General features: G+C 44.5%; 3 protein-coding genes across 4 annotated transcripts; all 3 read right to left on the bottom strand.

Annotated features, from left to right (window-relative positions):
• Positions 1-652: 652 nt before the first annotated feature.
• Positions 653-8,213, bottom strand: gjb3 (gap junction protein beta 3). The gene is made up of 2 exons (XM_049004702.1): positions 8,077-8,213; positions 653-3,250 (listed from the first exon to the last, which is right to left on the bottom strand). The coding sequence occupies exon 2, from the start codon at positions 3,189-3,191 to the stop codon at positions 2,376-2,378; it is 816 nt and encodes a 271-aa protein (XP_048860659.1). The 5' UTR covers positions 3,192-3,250; positions 8,077-8,213; the 3' UTR covers positions 653-2,375.
• On the bottom strand, positions 3,257-8,070 carry LOC125727773 (putative uncharacterized protein DDB_G0290521). 2 transcript variants are annotated; one of them, XM_049004692.1, is made up of 2 exons: positions 6,433-8,070; positions 3,257-6,324 (listed from the first exon to the last, which is right to left on the bottom strand). In XM_049004692.1, the coding sequence occupies exons 1-2, from the start codon at positions 7,500-7,502 to the stop codon at positions 5,778-5,780; spliced, it is 1,617 nt and encodes a 538-aa protein (XP_048860649.1). In that variant the 5' UTR covers positions 7,503-8,070; the 3' UTR covers positions 3,257-5,777. The 2 variants fall into 2 exon arrangements, with proteins under 2 accessions (XP_048860649.1, XP_048860650.1); XM_049004693.1 differs by having other exon boundaries at positions 3,257-6,645; positions 6,961-8,070.
• A 2,241-nt stretch (positions 8,214-10,454) lies between the features above and the next one.
• On the bottom strand, positions 10,455-13,139 carry gjb10 (gap junction protein beta 10). Its single transcript, XM_049004703.1, has 2 exons — positions 13,042-13,139; positions 10,455-12,786 (listed from the first exon to the last, which is right to left on the bottom strand). The coding sequence occupies exon 2, from the start codon at positions 12,635-12,637 to the stop codon at positions 11,921-11,923; it is 717 nt and encodes a 238-aa protein (XP_048860660.1). The 5' UTR covers positions 12,638-12,786; positions 13,042-13,139; the 3' UTR covers positions 10,455-11,920.
• Positions 13,140-18,650: the final 5,511 nt, after the last annotated feature.

Raw genomic sequence — 18,650 nt, 5'->3', positions numbered from 1 at the left:
CAAGGACCACAGGAGTCGCCCGCGGACCTGTTCTAAAAATAGCACAACTCTCCAGTGAGCAACGTATAAAATTTAGTTTTATCCTGTTGCTGTTCTTCTTTAATCACATTTGCATTTATATAGATTAGAAAATGACAATATCTAAAAAAGCATTTAAAACATGTGTATTATACATGATTTAAGAAGAGGGTATCAAACTGGTTGCCCTTCGTATGGTTCAGTACCTGTGAAGTAGCTCTCAGTTTCAGAAAGGTTGGTGACCCCTTCACTAACCCATTTTGACGTAACCGAAACTGTGTGCTTCACGATATATACACACACAGGCTTGCAACTTGCAAGTAGTATCTTTGTTGGAAATGAATAATCTCTGCTTCACAAGTTTAAGTTAAACCATTAAACGTGTAATAAAATATGGGTCATTCTCATGAACTTGAGAATTTTTGGGGAAAAAACTATGTTATAGTAAAATATGGTGATTGTGTTTTGTTTTGAGCAACTGATACTGACGTACCTTATCTGCGGATATACAGATGTGGCCAAAAGTTCAGAATGACACAAGAATTTTTTTTCACATCCAGTAGTTTGTCGATTTAGTGTTTGTACATCGTTTTGTTAGATGTTTCTATGGTATAGTATAGTTACAAGCACTTCATAAGTATCAAAGGCTTTTATTGACAATTACAAGTTTATGCAAAGAGTCAGAGTTCAGTTACAATTATAACATTTAAAACATATATATATATTTACAAACATGTGACTTAGGGAATTTGTTTCATTGGAAACCTTCTGAATGTGTTGCTGAGTTTTCTGTGAGATGTATCTATCCTCACTAGCTGAGTCTCTGACTGTGACATTTTCCATGCAGAGGTGTACAATATATCGAGGCCCAGTTTAAAGTTAGCCGTGAAGTAATGAGAGTTAGAGGTATTGGTTTTTTGTCTCTGATATCTTCTTCAAAAAGATCCCCATTGTACTAGCTAAGCCGCCCAGGACGGCAGCGTCCTTAAGCTCCAGGGTCTGTCCCAGCATGCTGCCTCTTGACTGTTCACACTTTGTTCTCAGCTATTTACTCTACTTTAGGGCTTGTCGACGCACGACTGCCAAATACCTTAAATTTCCTTGTCTATTGTGAAAACAAATTGGAACACATTGCTCATATATGAACCACCCCCCAAGGAGATAAATCTGCAACTTCAAACTCCTGTATTATCTGATATGTGACATGTCTTCTGTGGCTTCAGGGTTGGCCAGTCAGCCTTGTCCTTGACGCAGCCGATCATCAGGCAGTGAGTAAGCCCCTCCACGCCTCCGTTACAGTGTGCGTGTCACAGTGCACCTTGCGTAAGAGTTCCAGTAGCAGGAGTGCATCAAGGTGGCGTGTTCAGGGAGGGGCAGGAGTTTTTGCTGTTTGTGCTACCTGTTCTGCTTTTGCTGTGGACACCTCCTCCGTGTCTTCTCAGAGGCAGCACACCTGGGGAGTTCAGGACTGGCAGAGCCACTTAGGCACTCAGGCTGTCTTCCCCCTGGAGGGAGCATCACACATCCCTTTTGAAACATTGACATTAAACTGCTTTAGTACCTTTAGTACTCCCCATGTGCATGTGGGCTCTGGGTTCTCCAGCTTTCTCTGGTCGTCCAAAGCCATGTGGTTTAGATGGATGTGCCTCTGAGTTGCCCTCAGCATGTGCTTGGGTGAGTGCCTGCCGTACAGTAGACTGCTGTCCCACCCAGAGTGTCCCGTACCTTGTGCCCTGGAGTTTCTGAGATCATTACAAGTCTCCGTGCCAGAGAGACTTTTCTTTCTGTCACCTTTTGTAGTTGATGGATTTTAGTGCTCATATGAAACAGCAGAATCATTTCCCAACTCAATTTTTTAAAACAAACTGACAGCAAAGTAATAACGATAGTGAAGTTTAATGTAAAAAAAAAAATAAATCTTAAAAAGATGCTTTTGTACAATACTACAGTTCTTGAAAGGTGTCCATGTCAGAATCACATGGAAATTCCCCAGAGAATGATGTCTTTCCAGCGCAGACAGCGTTTCCGACCCCACAGAGGGATGCAAGTGCACACACTCAAATTAGCAGTTGTCTAAACGTTATGGATAATGCATACATTGATGGATGAATTCATTATGACAAATATTAAATAACCAATGAACTCCATTCGATTGTAGGTTATTTTTAATTAAAAGTCCCTAAAATGGTGTACTTTTCAGAGCGGATGGCCACTGCACCGTGCAGCCCACCCCGCCTGCTGCCCCATGATAGTCCAGCCCTCACAACTCCCTGCCATGTGGTTGTGCTGCTCGCAGGTCAGTCAGGCCATCGCTGTGATACTGATAGTCCTCCAAGTGGTGAAGGTTGCTGAAGCTCCTAGGGAGTCCAGGACAGATTGGGAGCGGAGGCTCTCATGTCCTCCTTGATGCGGAGGCTGGGCTTGATCTCGAGTAGGTTCATGGGCAGGTGACAGTTGCAGCATGCATTGTTTTTGCAGTCGTTATGATGCGATACCGTAATGCGAGTCTGTCTCTTCACCTGGCGGGCGACACGTGCAATGCGCTTGAAGATCAAGTACATGATCTCACAGATGTTGAGCACAATGCAGAAGGCTGAAGCCCCCACCATAAAGTATGTAAAGACCTTCTTCTCAGTGGGGCGCCCAATGTAGCAGTCCACCTGGTTGGGGCAGGGCTTGGAGTTGCATTTGACCAGTCTTGGCAAGTAGAAGCTGTCGTAGATGAAGTGTAGCAGGTACAGAAAGGCAATTTCAATTCCTGTCTTGAAGAACAAGCTGAGCAGGTATGTCCACCACAAACCACCATGCTTCTTGCCAGTATTCTCATAGAGTTTGGCCTCCTTGCCGTACTTGACACGGTACTTTCGCTCGCGCTCCTCGCGGTATGCTACATGCATCACCACCAGCAGCGAGGGGCAGGTGACGAAGATGAGCTGCAGTGCCCAAAGGCGCACGTGGGAAATGGGGAAAAACTGGTCATAGCAGACGTTGGGGCAGCCAGGCTGCCGCGTGTTGCAGTCAAAGTCCTTCTGCTCATCACCCCAAACGCGCTCAGCCGCCACCACATACACAAGCACCCGGAACACAAACACCACTGACAGCCAGATGCGGCCAAATGCTGTGGAGTACTTATTGACTCCGCTGAGCAGTGCCTGGAAGGTCTTCCAGTCCATGGCAAGCTGCAGAATATGGATGTATGCTGCCTCCTCTTTCTATCTTCTAGCCAAGGACCCTGTGGGAACAACCGCAGAGGGCAGATTAGCTGAGCAGTACAGATCACATGTAGTAGGTGTAGGAGCATGGGTCACATTGGGCAGGTACAGGAACACGAGTTGCATGAGTGCCTCATTGTAGGTTATATGCGGCACCCTGTCCCCCCATGGGCTCCTCCTTTACATTTACAGTGGCACCCTGTCCCCCCATGGGCTCCTCCTTTACATTTACAGTGGCACCCTGTCCCCCCATGGGCTCCTCCTTTACATTTACAGTGGCACCCTGTCCCCCCATGGGCTCCTCCTTTACATTTACAGTGGCACCCTGTCCCCCCATGGGCTCCTCCTTTACATTTACAGCGGCACCCTGTCCCCCCATATGCTCCTCCTTTATATTTACAGTGGCACACTGTCCCCCCATATGCTCCTCCTTTACATTTACAGTGGCACCCTGTCCCCCCATGGGCTCCTCCTTTACATTTACAGTGGCACCCTGTCCCCCCATATGCTCCTCCTTTACATTTACAGCGGTACCCTTTCCCCCCATGGGCTCCTCCTTTACATTTACAGTGGCACCCTGTCCTCCCATATGCTCCTCCTTTACATTTACAGCGGCACCCTGTCCCCCCATGGGCTCCTCCTTTACATTTACAGTGGCACCCTGTCCCCCCATATACTCCTCCTTTACATTTACAGTGGCACCCTGTCCTCCCATATGCTCCTCCTTTACATTTACAGCGGCACCCTGTCCCCCCATGGGCTCCTCCTTTACATTTACAGCGGCACTCTGTCCCCCCATATGCTCCTCCTTTACATTTACAGTGGCACCCTGTCCCCCCATGGCCTCCTCTCTTATTCACCATGCCGCTACTGGCCCTGCTGCAAGGCACTGCACTGCCTCCACTTGCTGTGATCGCCCTCACTCCCAGCCATAGCACATGCCCAGACAGCATTCAAAAACACCAATGACTCCTTACATAACTATGCATGACTACGTACATGACATAAACAACCCTTCTCATGTTTACATCCCTTCCTTTATCACAGCCTTGTTAGCACTATGCACAGTGCCAGACAAACCACAACCCTCCAGCAGTATAACCTACTGCACCTGCTGTGTCTCACCACACATCAAATGCACAAACAAAGACATGAAGACATGGACACCTTTCATGTACAAATGCCCACCATTTTTCTGCGTATTCCTATACATCGTTTTGTACTGTGTGTTGTGTTTAGGCATATATATATATATATATATATATATATATATATATATATATATATATATATTTAGGCATACACAGTGGCTCCTCTACTTACAAACTTTCAGATATATGAACGTAGAGGATTGCATGTCCAAATTATGTTCATGTTTCCTGTCCGCAACATCAACTTTTTTTCCTACACGCCAATTCCACCTAGTACGACTTCTGGCCGCTACTCCCGCCGCGCAGCAGTGTAGCGTGCGAACTCCCAGCATCCTAGTTCTTTGTACTTGCGTATACCCTTAAAAAGATGTTGAATAACGACTTACGTACATTTCACATTATGAACGGCCATTCAGAACGTGTCTCATTCGTAAGTAGAGGAGCGTCTGTGTGTGTGTGTGTGTGTGTGTGTATATATAGACACACACACACACACACACACCTTGGGGATCATTTTGGCACCAGTGGGGATTGTTCTTAATGTGATGTAATAATGTAACTACTTCCCAATAATGTCATAACTTTTATCTTAACTATTATCGCGAAAAATTATTTTGTTATTGGTTCAGTAAAAAGTATTACATTGGAAATATTATGTTATTGCCCGTTATTACATTATTGCCTTCTACAGAGGTACCTAGGGGAACAAAACAGTTCCAGGACTGTACAGAACCTTTTTTTCTGACAGTGCAGAAATGGACAATACTGGGCCCCATTACCACTCTCTAGGAATGACGCCATACAATGATAAGTGTAAGGACCCAAGGAAACAAGTGATGACGAACTTAGAGTGACCGCTAAGGATCTACAGGTTTAATTTGCACAATGTTTGTTTTTTTGTTTTCCGTAAGAAAATTAACTACAAAAGAACTACAAAAGTGCCCATTAGGTCACCACGTCAGAAACCACTGCGCAAAAGAAAACAATTGCTAAAGACACCCTGAATAGTTCACTACTGGGGCAATTTTCTGTGGACAGATGACATAAAAGTTGAACATTTTGGCAAATACACCCTGTGTTGTGTTTGAAGAAAACAAAACAGCAAACAGCATAGCAACAGCAAAGGCTTGTGCCCAGTGTGAAGCCTGGTGACGGGAGGGTCACAGTGTGGGGCTGCTGTGCTGGCTTAGGGCCTGGGAGCTGCAATAGGTGAGGAACCAATGAAAGCTGCTTCAGGATATTCCACAGCAGAATGTCAGACAGCCTGTCTGGGTTCCAGAACTGAGAAAAAGTCGGGTTATGCAATGATCCCAAAAACAGCAGAGAAGTGGACAAGAGTGTAGTTCAAACAGAATAAATTCCCTATGTGAGAACAACTGAACTCAGTCCCACTGAATCACTCTGGCTGATCTGAAACAGGCCCTTCAAGCAAGACATCCCAGAAATATACAGGAACCAAAGCACTTTGTGTAGAGGGATTGGCAAAATGTTTGGCTGTGGTTATTGCCAATGAAGGAGATCTGATCAGACACTGCAAACACTGGCTGTGGTTATTGCCAATGAAGGAGGTCTGATCAGCTACTGCAGACGGTGTTTGGCTCTGGTTATTGCCAATGAAGGAGATCCAATCAGCCACTGCAGACGATGTTTGGCTGTGGTTATTGCCAATGAAGGAGGTCTGATCAGCCACTGCAGACGGTGTTTGGCTGTGGTTATTGCCAATAAAGGAGGTCTGATCAGCCACTGCAGATGGTGTTAGGCTGTGGTTATTGCCAATGAATGTCTGATCAGCCACTGCAGATGGTGTTTGGCTGTGGTTATTGCCAATGAAGGAGGTCTGATCAGCCACTGCAGACACTGTTTGTCTGTGGTTATTGCCAATGAAGGAGGTCCGATCAGCCACTGCAGACGATGTTTGGCTGCAGTTATTGCCAATGAAGGAGGTCTGATTAGCCACTGCAGACGGTGTTTGGCTGTGGTTACTGCCAATGAAGGAGGTCTGATCAGCCACTGCAGACGGTGTTTGGCTGTGGTTACTGCCAATGAAGGAGGTCTGATCAGCCACTGCAGACGGTGTTTGGCTGTGGTTATTGCCAATGAAGGTCTGATCAGCCACTGCAGACGGTGTTTGGCTGTGGTTATTGCCAATGAAGGAGGTCTGATCAGCCACTGCAGACGGTGTTTGGCTGTGGTTATTGCCAATGAAGGAGGTCTGATCAGCCACTGCAGACGGTGTTTGGCTGTGGTTATTGCCAATGAAGGAGGTCTGATCAGCCACTGCAGACGGTGTTTGGCTGTGGTTATTGCCAATGAATGTCTGATCAGCCACTGCAGATGGTGTATGGCTGTGGCTACTGCCAATGAAGGAGGTCTGATCAGCCACTGCAGACGGTGTTTGGCTGTGGTTACTGCCAATGAAGGTCTGATCAGCCACTGCAGACGGTGTTTGGCTGTGGTTATTGCCAATAAAGGAGGTCTGATCAGCCACTGCAGACTGTGTTTGGCTGTGGTTATTGCCAATGAAGGAGGTCTGATCAGCCACTGCAGATGGTGTTAGGCTGTGGTTATTGCCAATGAAGGTCTGATCAGCCACTGCAGACGGTGTTTGGCTGTGGTTATTGCCAATGAAGGAGGTCTGATCAGCCACTGCAGACGGTGTTTGGCTGTGGTTATTGCCAATGAAGGAGGTCTGATCAGCCACTGCAGACGGTGTTTGGCTGTGGTTATTGCCAATGAAGGAGGTCTGATCAGCCACTACAGACGGTGTTTGGCTGTGGTTATTGCCAATGAAGGAGGTCTGATCAGCCACTGCAGACGGTGTTTGGCTGTGGCTACTGCCAATGAAGAAGGTCTGATCAGCCACTGCAGACGGTGTTTGGCTGTGGTTATTGCCAATGAAGGAGGTCTGATCAGCCACTGCAGACGGTGTTTGGCTGTGGTTAGTGCCAATGAAGGAGGTCTGATCAGCCACTGCAGACGGTGTTTGGCTGTGGTTATTGCCAATGAAGGAGGTCTGATCAGCCACTGCAGACGGTGTTTGTCTGTGGTTTTTGCCAATGAAGGAGGTCTGATCAGCCACTGCAGACGGTGTTTGTGTTTTTGCCAATGAAGGAGGTCCCATTACTTACTAAACATGAGGGTTCATACTCATTGTCCAATGAATGACTGTTATTCTTTAAACCACTGGTTAACTTAACTTTGTGTGTATTTATTAAATAAGACTGTCTTTATTATAACTTATCAAGGTCATTCATGCAGAAATCCACATAATTCCAAAGGACTCAAAAACATTTTCTCTGTACACTGTACATATATACTGATAGATTGCTGCTGCCTTGTCACCTGATGTAATGATTACATTTAAGGGTCAGTGGCCTGGTGATGCGTGTAGTTTCTGCCTGTAGTGGAAAATATCTTATTCTTCCTAGGATTTCCACACATTTTCCAGTCATTGTTAAATGAATATCCACCTGTCCCAAAGACACAACAGCATGTCCTGCCCAAACACATAAGACACAGCCAGTCTCTGACCAGTATCCACCACGTACACGTTTCCCAGTTTCAGTGACTCACTGCCACATTGTCACTGTCCAGCCTACATTTTCTCTCTTCTACAAATAAAAAATGACAATGCTACTTAAACAGAAAACTCACTAAATATATAAAAACAAAGACACGTTGAAAACACAACTTACTTAAATGTGCCAGTAAAGTTTGTCAGTGTTCTGTCTTCCTCCACTTTCCGGAGTTTCTTGCTGTACCTGTGGACCAGGCAGGTGAGGCAGCCCTACTGTGGATTACAAGCAATCTGTGGGCTGGATTTTGAGAGGAGAGAGGCTGGTGGGCGTGGCGCACGTCTTTACATGCCTTTGCGTACATGTTGGACCTTCCCCCCACCTGCGTGCCTGATGTGTCGACATCTCTGGCTGGGAGACCATGTTCCTTCTCAACAACTTCTAGCTAGGAACCTTTGCTTCCGCCTGCAGCTGGACAAATACCAGAACAGGTCTCTACAAGAGGATTGCTGGGTAAGACAAGCGACAGAAGCAAGAGGGGCTGAAGCAGAACATCAGTGTTTTAAAGCAGCATAAAGCATATTTTGAAGCTGGAATAGACCTTGCAGGGTCATGTTCATAATAGAAGATTCTCTTTTGATCTCTGAAGGTATTTTACTTCTGTGTAGCAAACAAGGCCTCTTCCCACTCCCCTTCCATGCATGCAGCTTCCCCCGAGATCGCCCATGCAACCCGGCCACACCCACCATGAAAACCTTTGGCTGCCAAAGATCCTCACACTTGATTGTTGGGTTTTTGTGCAAGGAAGGAGGGGCATGGGCAGGGGGGAGGGTATTTTTAAGCCAAAAAGAATATTCATTTTCTGACAAACACAAAGATTTCTTTATAAAGGCAGCACAAGGTGAAGCGGCTTTTGTTCTCCTTACTGCCTCAGCTTCCTTGTGAATGCGGCTCCTTCTGAGACACACCCTTCATAGTCATAAACCGAAGGTGGAGCAAACCCTTCAAACGCAGCACTAATCCTGCAAAACATTCTACTCAAAGGGAATGAATGCATGGCTCAGATTGTACACAGGTTGCCTAGTTTAAGGCCAGCCTATTCAAGCGAAACCCTTAACAAAGCCAGAGCAGTAAAGGACTTCCTGCAGGCTGGCTGGGTGTGTCACCCGCTGTTGCGTGCAGGACATGTTTCGGCAGGTCGTTGCGTGCCGTCCTCCCTGCGGTTCTCGACATGTCTGTGAGGAGCAGTTGCAGCTCTGCCTACCTCACATCTTTCAAATCTCCTGCTGTACATGAAACAAGGTGTTCAGCTTCACAAGAGAGATGACCGCGGCACTGCGCTGTTACAGGCGCAGGAGGGACACAAGGGCTCTGTGACGGTGGCACCGTCGTTTCCAGCACTGTCTGCTGCCTCTGAGCATGTCCTCTCGCAAAAGGGAAAGCTGGGTTCATCCACCCTCAGGCGGGTCCCTGCAAAGCCGGTCCTTTCAGCTCTGTCTTGGCTTTGAGGCTGTTTACTCTAATGCCGGGGGGTGCACATTCCTGAGGCCTCCTGCCCAGAGCTGTTATACATGCTAAACAAGAAATATAAAAGTCAAATCCCTCTGTGAGAGGGTACCTTGTGAGCATGCCGAAACCAGCCTCACATTCCGCTGGAGTGGGAGCATGTCCCAATACTGCATACCTGTCATCTCTTACAGCATGAAACTGTAGCCCAACCTTCCTCCTCAGCCTGCTCAGCAGTACTGGTCAAACCCTACACCTCTCCCTCAACTGACTCAGCAGTGCCGGACGAACCCTAACCATCATGCAGCATGACCTGCACCTGTTCTTCTTCAGCACCCACCAAAGGCACGGAGGACACATTTGGGAAATCGGGCTGTTTTCCTGGGTATTCCTGCAGTCCAAGAATATGTCAGTAAATTGGTGTCACTTAATAGCCTACAGTGTGTGCTTGTTTTTTTCACGAGAGGCCTAAACTGGATAAGCAATCATAAAAAATCAAGAATGTCAGCAGGAAGACAGACCTGAAGGGCACAGGTGTCAGGAGCCTTTTCACTGGCAGGCTGAGGGGGGGACACCCAATGGGCACAGGTGTCAGGAGCCTTTTCACTGGCAGGCTGAGGGGGGGACACCCAATGGGCACAGGTGTCAGGAGCCTTTTCACTGGCAGGCTGAGGGGGGGACACCCAATGGGCACAGGTGTCAGGAGCCTTTTCACTGGCAGGCTGAGGGGGGACACCCAATGGGCACAGCTGACATACCGATGACCACGCTACGCAGACTGTATCAGCACTGTTACAGTACAGAGAAAACCCAGAGCAGCAATGACTGGGGAGACAGGAATGTAAAATCACAGATTTGAGATATCAAACAGAAAACATCATCTGTGATGGACAATGTTCTACCAGCAACATTTTAGAAGCCCTGCAGTTTCCATGAAGACAAAGACAGCAACACAGAAAAGGAGCAAACACATGAGTCACACAGAGCCTCTCTCTACCTCTACAAAGAACAAAATGAATGGCACAGAATTAAATGAAAATGAATGAATCTCATGTTTTTATTCATTGCTTTATTTTGTGTTTGTAAACAGGACAGATATAAGCACCACAGTAAATGCATTTTGACAGCACTGATCAACAGGAATTCACAACTGCAACTTACCCCAAGATAAAGAAAGCTGAAATGGCCAATTGTTTCACCCTCGTTAACAGAACTGGCATTGTGTACTGAAACTTGTAGCAAAAAGACAGTTCATTACCTAGTGATATACAGTTTATACAAAAATCATATACATTTTATAAACAGAAAAAATGTACAGTACTGTGCAAAAGTCTTAGGCAGCCAAAGATAATTATGTTGAAATGATCTTTATGTTCGTGTAAAACTCTGCTATTATACCTGTCAAAGTGTGTTAGCTTAGCCATTTTGAAACCTCTGCTAACATCACCCCAGTATTTGCAGCAACCATCCAATACACCCGAGTATTTTTTGACTTGACCACTAGGAGACTTGGTAAAGCTAATCAGTATCTCACTGACTTTTTAACTTATTAAGTGAGCTGGTGGTGAAATTTAACAAACACATGAAATGGCTGAGGTGCCCCTGAGGAGAGGTTTGGGAACTGGAGGGGTGATTGTATAGCTGTCCAACTAGATATCAGTAACTTTTGGAGAACAGAAAACATTTTTACAAGTATTTATTGTGTTACTCTTTTTTTCATATGTCCTAATGCTAAAATGTGATTTTTGTTCTGAGCAAATGTGCACTAACAAACAAACTAACTAAAATGCCAATGCTACTTTTGACTGCTTAAGACTTTTGCATAGAAATATACATGTGATTCCTTAGCTGTTACACAAGTCTGGTCACATTTAACAATGACATGGGGTAAAGACAGAGTTTATGAAGTATTAGATGTTGATCTTGATGTTCAACAAGTCCGTGAAACAATCATAAAAGTCACAAAATGATATGTGAAGGGCTCCAGTACCCAAACCCTGAAATAAACCCCTCTGAAAAGTGACCCCGAATACAGTGGAATGAACACGCATACCCCTGCCCAAAACATTCAGCACAAACACTGCTTTCTAAATCCTCAGTATTTCCAAACCAAAGCACACCAGACGCTCAGAACGCCACACTGGCAGTGGTGCAATGCTGGAGACTTCTTGAAATGTACCCATTAACTGGAATCTTATCAAAACTCTTTTCAATCCAGTTTCATACTCACTCTCCTCACTGTAAATCCGTTTGCTTTTTCGGCTGAAAATATGCAGGGCTTCTTATGAGCACGAATGAAATGTTACAGGTTATGTAGCCCTGCTTTCCAAATTCTCAAGGAAGTTGAGAGGGAGTTCAGCACCCTGATAACAGCAGTCAGGCTGTGATGCTTATGCCCACCTGCCAACGCATTGTGCCTCTGCTTGTTCACGCAGCCTTGAGCCCTCCCTGCCTGAGGCCAGAGTCAAAACAGGCTGCAGTGCAGGCGAGCACCAAATCGGCCAGCCGATGGACGGGCCTACCCCTCTTTGCTGTTGACCAGTGTGGTCGTCACCAAGAGCTGCCGAGAATGTTGAGGTGAGAGCACACACTCACAGCAGCGTTTTCCCACAAGGTAGAAGATTTCCAGCAGGGACAGGAACACACACACCAGGCTAGTGACCACCATGAAGATGGTGAAGATGCGCTTCTCGGTAGGCCGAGCAATGAAACAGTCCACCACGTTGGGGCAGGGGTCTTCCTTGCACTTGATGAGGGCAGGGAAGGTGTATCCCTCATACAGGTAGTATAGCAAGAAGACGAAGACCGAGTCCACGAGCATCTTGAAGATCAGCGTCAGGATGTAGGTCCACCAGAGGCCTCCGCGCTTCTTGCCCGTGTCACTGTAGAGGCGACCGCAGCCCTCGCCATGCTTGGCACGGTACTTTCGCTCACGGTCCTCACGGTATGCCACGTGCATCACCACCAGCAGCGAGGGACAGGTGACGAAGATGAGCTGCAGCGCCCACAGGCGCACATGCGACACGGGGAAATAGAAATCGTAGCAGACATTGTGGCAGCCGGGCTGAATCGTGTTGCAGCTGAAATCCTTCTGCTCGTCGCCCCACACCTTCTCCGCCGCCACCACGAACACCATCAGGCGAAAGAGGAATACGACAGACAGCCACATGCGACCGAACGCCGTTGAATACTTGTTGACCCCACTCAGGAGGCCCTGGAGGAATGCCCAGTTCATGTCGACGCCAGATTCAAAAGTGTTCCAAAGAACAAAGCTGGCAGGGCAGCACCACTGGGAGAATAGCCTGCGCTCTCTGAAGCTTTCAGCTCTGCAGACTCTCGCTGAGGACAATCAAGAAACACCAGTCCCTGGTCCCCTTACACGAGCTGGGAAAACACAACGGGGCTTTGCCATTATTAATATTAACAAGTTTTACGACTGCAGGTCATAACCCAGACAACTTTTACAAACTACACCTTCACTGATGGTTTTAAAATCCCGAGACAACACTTAATCAAAGTTATGTTCCCCAGATGTACTTGAGGATATACAAGCTATGTAGTGTACAACAAAAATGCAACATAACTTATGGCAAAAGAAAATATGCGGATATAACAAAAAGTCAGTCATTTATTACTTACACTCGCAACGGGAATTACGCGGCTGATGGCAGCCGGAGTCGCGACTCTAAAGGTAAAACAGCACCATTCGGGCTATCCCCGGGTGAGGGGCGTGGTCTGCAGGCGGTGGGCTGAGTCGGGCGGGCGGTGGACTCCCATGGGGTGTGGCTGTGACGCAACTTCAAAAGTTGTATGACGCGAATATACGCATGTTGCTGGTGGTTGCTAAAAAACATTAAGATCATAAACCCTTTGCGTCATGTTACTATAGAGGTTGCCTACCTGACTTTCTATAATTTCTTGTAGGGTTTTCACTTTCAATCGGAAGAAATGCGGAACCCCACCACAGACTCCAAATTTTCATTTTTTTTTTTTTAGACCAAAACAGGACAGAGCATATCTTTCAATATGGGGAAATGCCATAAACCAATTTATTCTATCAGCTAGTCTTCCAAAAAGATAAAATAGCCTATTATATACTTATCAAAGGCGTCAGATGTAACAAGACCACAGGCGGACAAAGTGTTTCATTACTTGAGTCCACGGTTCGAATTATCACAGTGGCTGTCGGGAGAGCCATATTGTACGGTGCGCACCATAATTTCCTATGTCACATGAACGCGCACACTATAAGTGCGCGCCAGCGCGGTCAATACTTGGGTTGCTGTGAAAAAAACATTCCACTATTATGAGCGAATATACACACATTGACATATTTATACTTTTTTAATTTCAGGAACCTTAATGTACGAAAAATAAACCGTTTTTTGTTTTGATCATATATCTAAAAAACAGTTTCTTCTTTAAATTTGCGCATGTTGCAAGAATATTCGACGGAGAGTAACCGATTATACTTTCCCGTTTTTATGTGTGGGTATAGTTATAACTGTGTATATGTAGCATCTATGCTGTTTCTCGAATGTAAGCTAGTACATAAATTAAACTCACTGTTCCAAAAATACTCCAGCTATCTATCTGTCATACACGTTCTTTTATTTTCTTGCATAGTCCGTTTTTGTTCATACTCTTTAATATTCCAAACAAAGACAATTTCGGGCAGCTACAGGAATAATGAGGACTCTCAGCTCCGTTCCATGCTATAGATCTGCTTATCTGATGCCACACATTTCCTTATCAGATTGTTATCGCTGTTAAAAACCTCGGGATTTTTGTTCTATTAGCATACATTTCCCTCTTTAAAATATGTAGGTATGTTATTTTGATCTGCAATGGGCTGGCCCCCCCATCCTGGGTTATTCCCTGCCTCGTGCCCATTGCTTCCGGGATAGGCTCCGGACCCCCCGCGACCCAGTAGGATAAGCGGTTTAGAAAATGGATGGATGGATATTATTTTGATTAAGTTTGACTGACCGATAGATGTAGCAATACATTTGCACTATCCGTATGCTATTCTGATGAAATCAGAAAACCGACACCCCCGTCAGCCACTACCACTAATTCTGTGGTAAGCACTGGGTATAAATTAAGGGTGTAACATGTGTGAAACCGAGATCAAAACCGCGATACAAACGTTCATGATTTCATATCGCAATACGTACTACATCAATCTCAATTTGCGTCTGCAGGTGCAGCTTGTTAAGCTCTCATTACGTTACTAATGTTACAAAAATAATTTTTCATTTACAAAAAAACATTATCACACTATAACAAAAAAAAATATTTAAAGATAGGGAAAGCTGTATATTTTGTAAGTATTCCTAGGCCTGTAATAGTACATATATTTGTTGCGTTCGTTACTTTTTCACGTGTATTTTTATATGTTCAAATGACAAATTACTTATATTTTAGTTAAATATATTTCGTCACTCCAACATTTTGTATTTTATTTTGTTACATGTTACAACATGTTGATGAACAAGTTTTTTGTAATTTGTACCAAGATACCTTTTGATGTATTCGTGCGCACCTCTATGGAAATTCTATGCTTCCGCCTTCATGGGAACAGGAACAGCCTTTTCTGTTCCAGCATAACTGTGCCCCAGTGCAGAAAGCAAGGTTCATAAAGACATGATTGGGTGAGTTTGCTGTGGAAGAACCTATCTGACCTCAACCCCATCGAGCACCTTTGAGATGAACTAGGATGGAGGTTGAGGGCCAGGCCTTCACATCCAACATCAGTGCCTGACCCCACAAACGCTCTTCTGGATGAATGGGCAAAAACTCCCACAGCTATGTTCGTGTGCTCCAGGTGGGTCTGCGCTGGATGGAGAGAAATGGATATGGCGCCCTCTGTGGGTCAATTCTGGGAGTAGGCAAACTGGAGGCGATCTAGTGCGGTGAGGAGGCAGCCTTTGATATGGATCATGACTAGTCTTTCAAAGCATATAAAGAAAATAGATGTAAGTGCCAAAGGACAGCAGTGGTTTTTAGTCCTGTGACTGCTGACGTTTTGTGGTACAGGAATGATCGTGGCTGTTTTCAGGGATGCAAGAACAACTGCCTGGCTCAGGGAGATGTTGAATGAAACAAGAAAACTATGCTATGCTTTCATTACACCCAAGATTGCTGCTAATACATAATGAACAAACAGCCACACCTCTCACCAGGATTATTGAACTGGGGGGGACTAAACTTAGCCAGGCAAGCGCCGCTCAATTTCATTGACCTCTAGGAACTGCGTCAGAGAGCTGGGCCAATCAGCAGAGGAAGGGCTGAAAGCAGTAATGGTGAATTCAAACGATGCACTCCAGCACATGTTATATACTGTAGTGATTGGCTGAAGCAGAAAGTATCTGCCACCATATAGTGAACACGTCTAGGGTTCACAAAGTGAAAACATTTGAAAGGGGCTGATGCATCAGGCTAGATCAAGCTGTCAGCATTTCAACTGTACCATAATTAGAATTAGTGCTTACACGTGCAATAAAGGCCTTAACTTGCGCTTAATTAGTCTATTTCTGTAATTTGGGCCAATGGTTTGCAATAAAAAACAATAAAATTAGATACTTATTTGAAACCACAAAGCAACAATGAACACTGTCAACAAAGTCCTACTTCATAAACGCTACTCATACAGGATAAACCTTTCATTTGTTAGTGTGCCAATCAATCACCAACCAAATCCTTTTGCCTTATGCAAAACATGTTTTATTTAAACATTAACTGATTTTCAGCATACTAATTCTTTGAGAAAATAGAATGTATAAAAAACTAAACAATAAAACAAATAATTCAATCTCCATTTAGCGTGCCTTGCAAACACGTTAACAACATATTAACATAAAACTGTAAATAGAACAGATGTCTCTTCGCTCATTTTCCTAACGAAACGTTGCTGTGCTCGCTTGATTATGCACGGAGAGTAAGATTTATCTGCGTCAAAACTGCCGTAACAGCACCAGTTTTAACCTTAGCATAATATTGATACCCTAGAAAGACATTCATATTTAGCCTGTTGTAAGTTAAACAGGCAACAATTAAGGGACAGCTTACTTATCTCGTTTGGTTTTTGAAATAACGCTGTAATTGTTTTTTGCCTGTTGTAAATGAAACAAGCAACAAGTAAGGGATAGCCTACTTACCTCGTTTGGTTTTTGAAAAAACGCTGTAATTGTTTTTTTTTTTTGCCTTTTCGTTGGCTTCATCCTTCTATTCAATCCATCAGATGGGCCTAATGGTCACTATAGTTACCGCTACAACTTTGACAGGCACCGATGAGGCAGCTCGTGCGATTCAGGACCCCTTAACGATAACAAAAATACAAGAAGTGCTGCTATAAGCCTGAAGGTAGCCGTAATAAAGCATGTTCAGATTTTCATTTAAGATGTGTCAAATAAAATGTTTCAGTCCCTAAAACAGGAGTGTGAGTTATAGCCATCACTCTGTGCTTTAGCCTGTCCTGTCCCTGAATGGTCCATCAGTGTTGCGCACATGTGGATTGATGCTTTCCTTATACAAAGACGGCGGATGCTATTTTTTTTTTGTCCTGTAAGTGGGGGGGACGGATCGAGGTCACTCTAAATCTGAAGGGGACCGTCCCTGGTGCTAACTGCGCGCCGGGCTGTCACGATGCTTTATGGTCATAAACTCATACACACCACAGGTACACTTATGTTTATTATCTATTTATTAACAGTTTTATTATGATAGATATTAAATCATAAACAGAGATATAATTACATCTCTGCCACATTTCTTTGGAAATTGCAAATCCTATAGAGGCAAGTTTTCATCTGAGATAAGCTAGAGTGGTGCGGTCAACCCACATATGGAGCAATATTGCACTTAAAACATGTACAAACCTATTACTGCACATGAAATATGCAGTGTTTGCTTTGTATTCGAGGGATGTGCTAGACTGCATCTCTGGGAATGTTATTGAAATGATGCATTGTTCTGCGGAGATTCACTGTTCATACAGACACACCTGTTTGCTATACAAACATGCAATGTACATATTGCAAAGTCATAAAATATAACGCAGTGCCAAGATGGTGTGTTGTCTTGGTGGGATGCAGGGGACCTGTTACAACACACATGACACACGCACACAGGCTGGATCTAGAAAGCCACTTTAGCAACAATGAGCATGTTTTTCTGAATGTATTTCTCAGCTCCACAAATTATGTTGTAAATTCTGAACTGCAAATTATGGTTGTCCCCAGAGGTGTAAAGTAAGGAAGTACATGTACTATTAGAAACTACCTAGATCAGTATGAAATCACTACAGCACCTGTTTGACACTCCTTCACACAAATCTGCAATCAGGAATCAGTCAGTACACCAGTAAATCAAGGTTGGATACAGCATGCAAGGAGGTCTTTCCCTCTGTGCATCGCAAGGGAGATTAGAGATGTGATGTGGATGAGAAGATGTGGCCCCATCGTCGTGAGGCACTGTGCCCACCAATAGACATTTTTCTTAGTTTATGACATTGTTCTCAAAACAGATGGTGAATGTTTATGAACAAAAACTAAAATCTAAATCTAAGACCTATTTGGCAAAAGACTCTAAAAGCAGAAACCTGACAGCTATTAAAAGTACACTTAATAACCGGAAAGACCCTGATTTTAAGGTCTTTCATTAGTCTTATTAATCTAAATAAAACCAATATTGCAAAATACAGCATTTTTTCACTTATGAGCCATTTGGCAACGGTTTAAAACATAATGAAGAAAGCAACAATGATCGCCGTTCCACTCCATCAGCTTCCCTGTGAGATGGTGCTAACTCATTGCTTTGATATTAGCCATGAATTCTGGGATTCTGTGCAATGTCACAACTAAAGCACTTATGCTATTTACGACTATGAAGTAATACTGTTGGTGTCTATTAAAAATGTCTATTAAATAGTCCTTCATAGTCATAAACAACGTAACCCTAATAACCCTCATTTTAACATTCAGTAAAAGCTCATCCACATAAATGGAATTGTGTCATCCTACATCCCATTTTCAAAATATATCCATATACAGTAAAAATTCAATATTCTGCCTAGCAATACAGCAGATGAATATTCAAGAGGAGTGATATCGTTCCAAAGATGAATGAGCTGTGTACTAGTCTCAAGGGTGAAATTATTATGTCACCATATCCTGGCCTGTCACCCACACTCACGATTGGTGCACTGGAGTCCCCTCATTATTTGGTAAAGGAATAAAGATGCTTAC

This window comes from Brienomyrus brachyistius, unplaced genomic scaffold, assembly GCF_023856365.1.
Source record: "Brienomyrus brachyistius isolate T26 unplaced genomic scaffold, BBRACH_0.4 scaffold118, whole genome shotgun sequence".
Taxonomy (NCBI): Eukaryota; Metazoa; Chordata; class Actinopteri; order Osteoglossiformes; family Mormyridae; genus Brienomyrus; species Brienomyrus brachyistius.
This window is presented reverse-complemented; position numbering and strand designations above follow the sequence as displayed.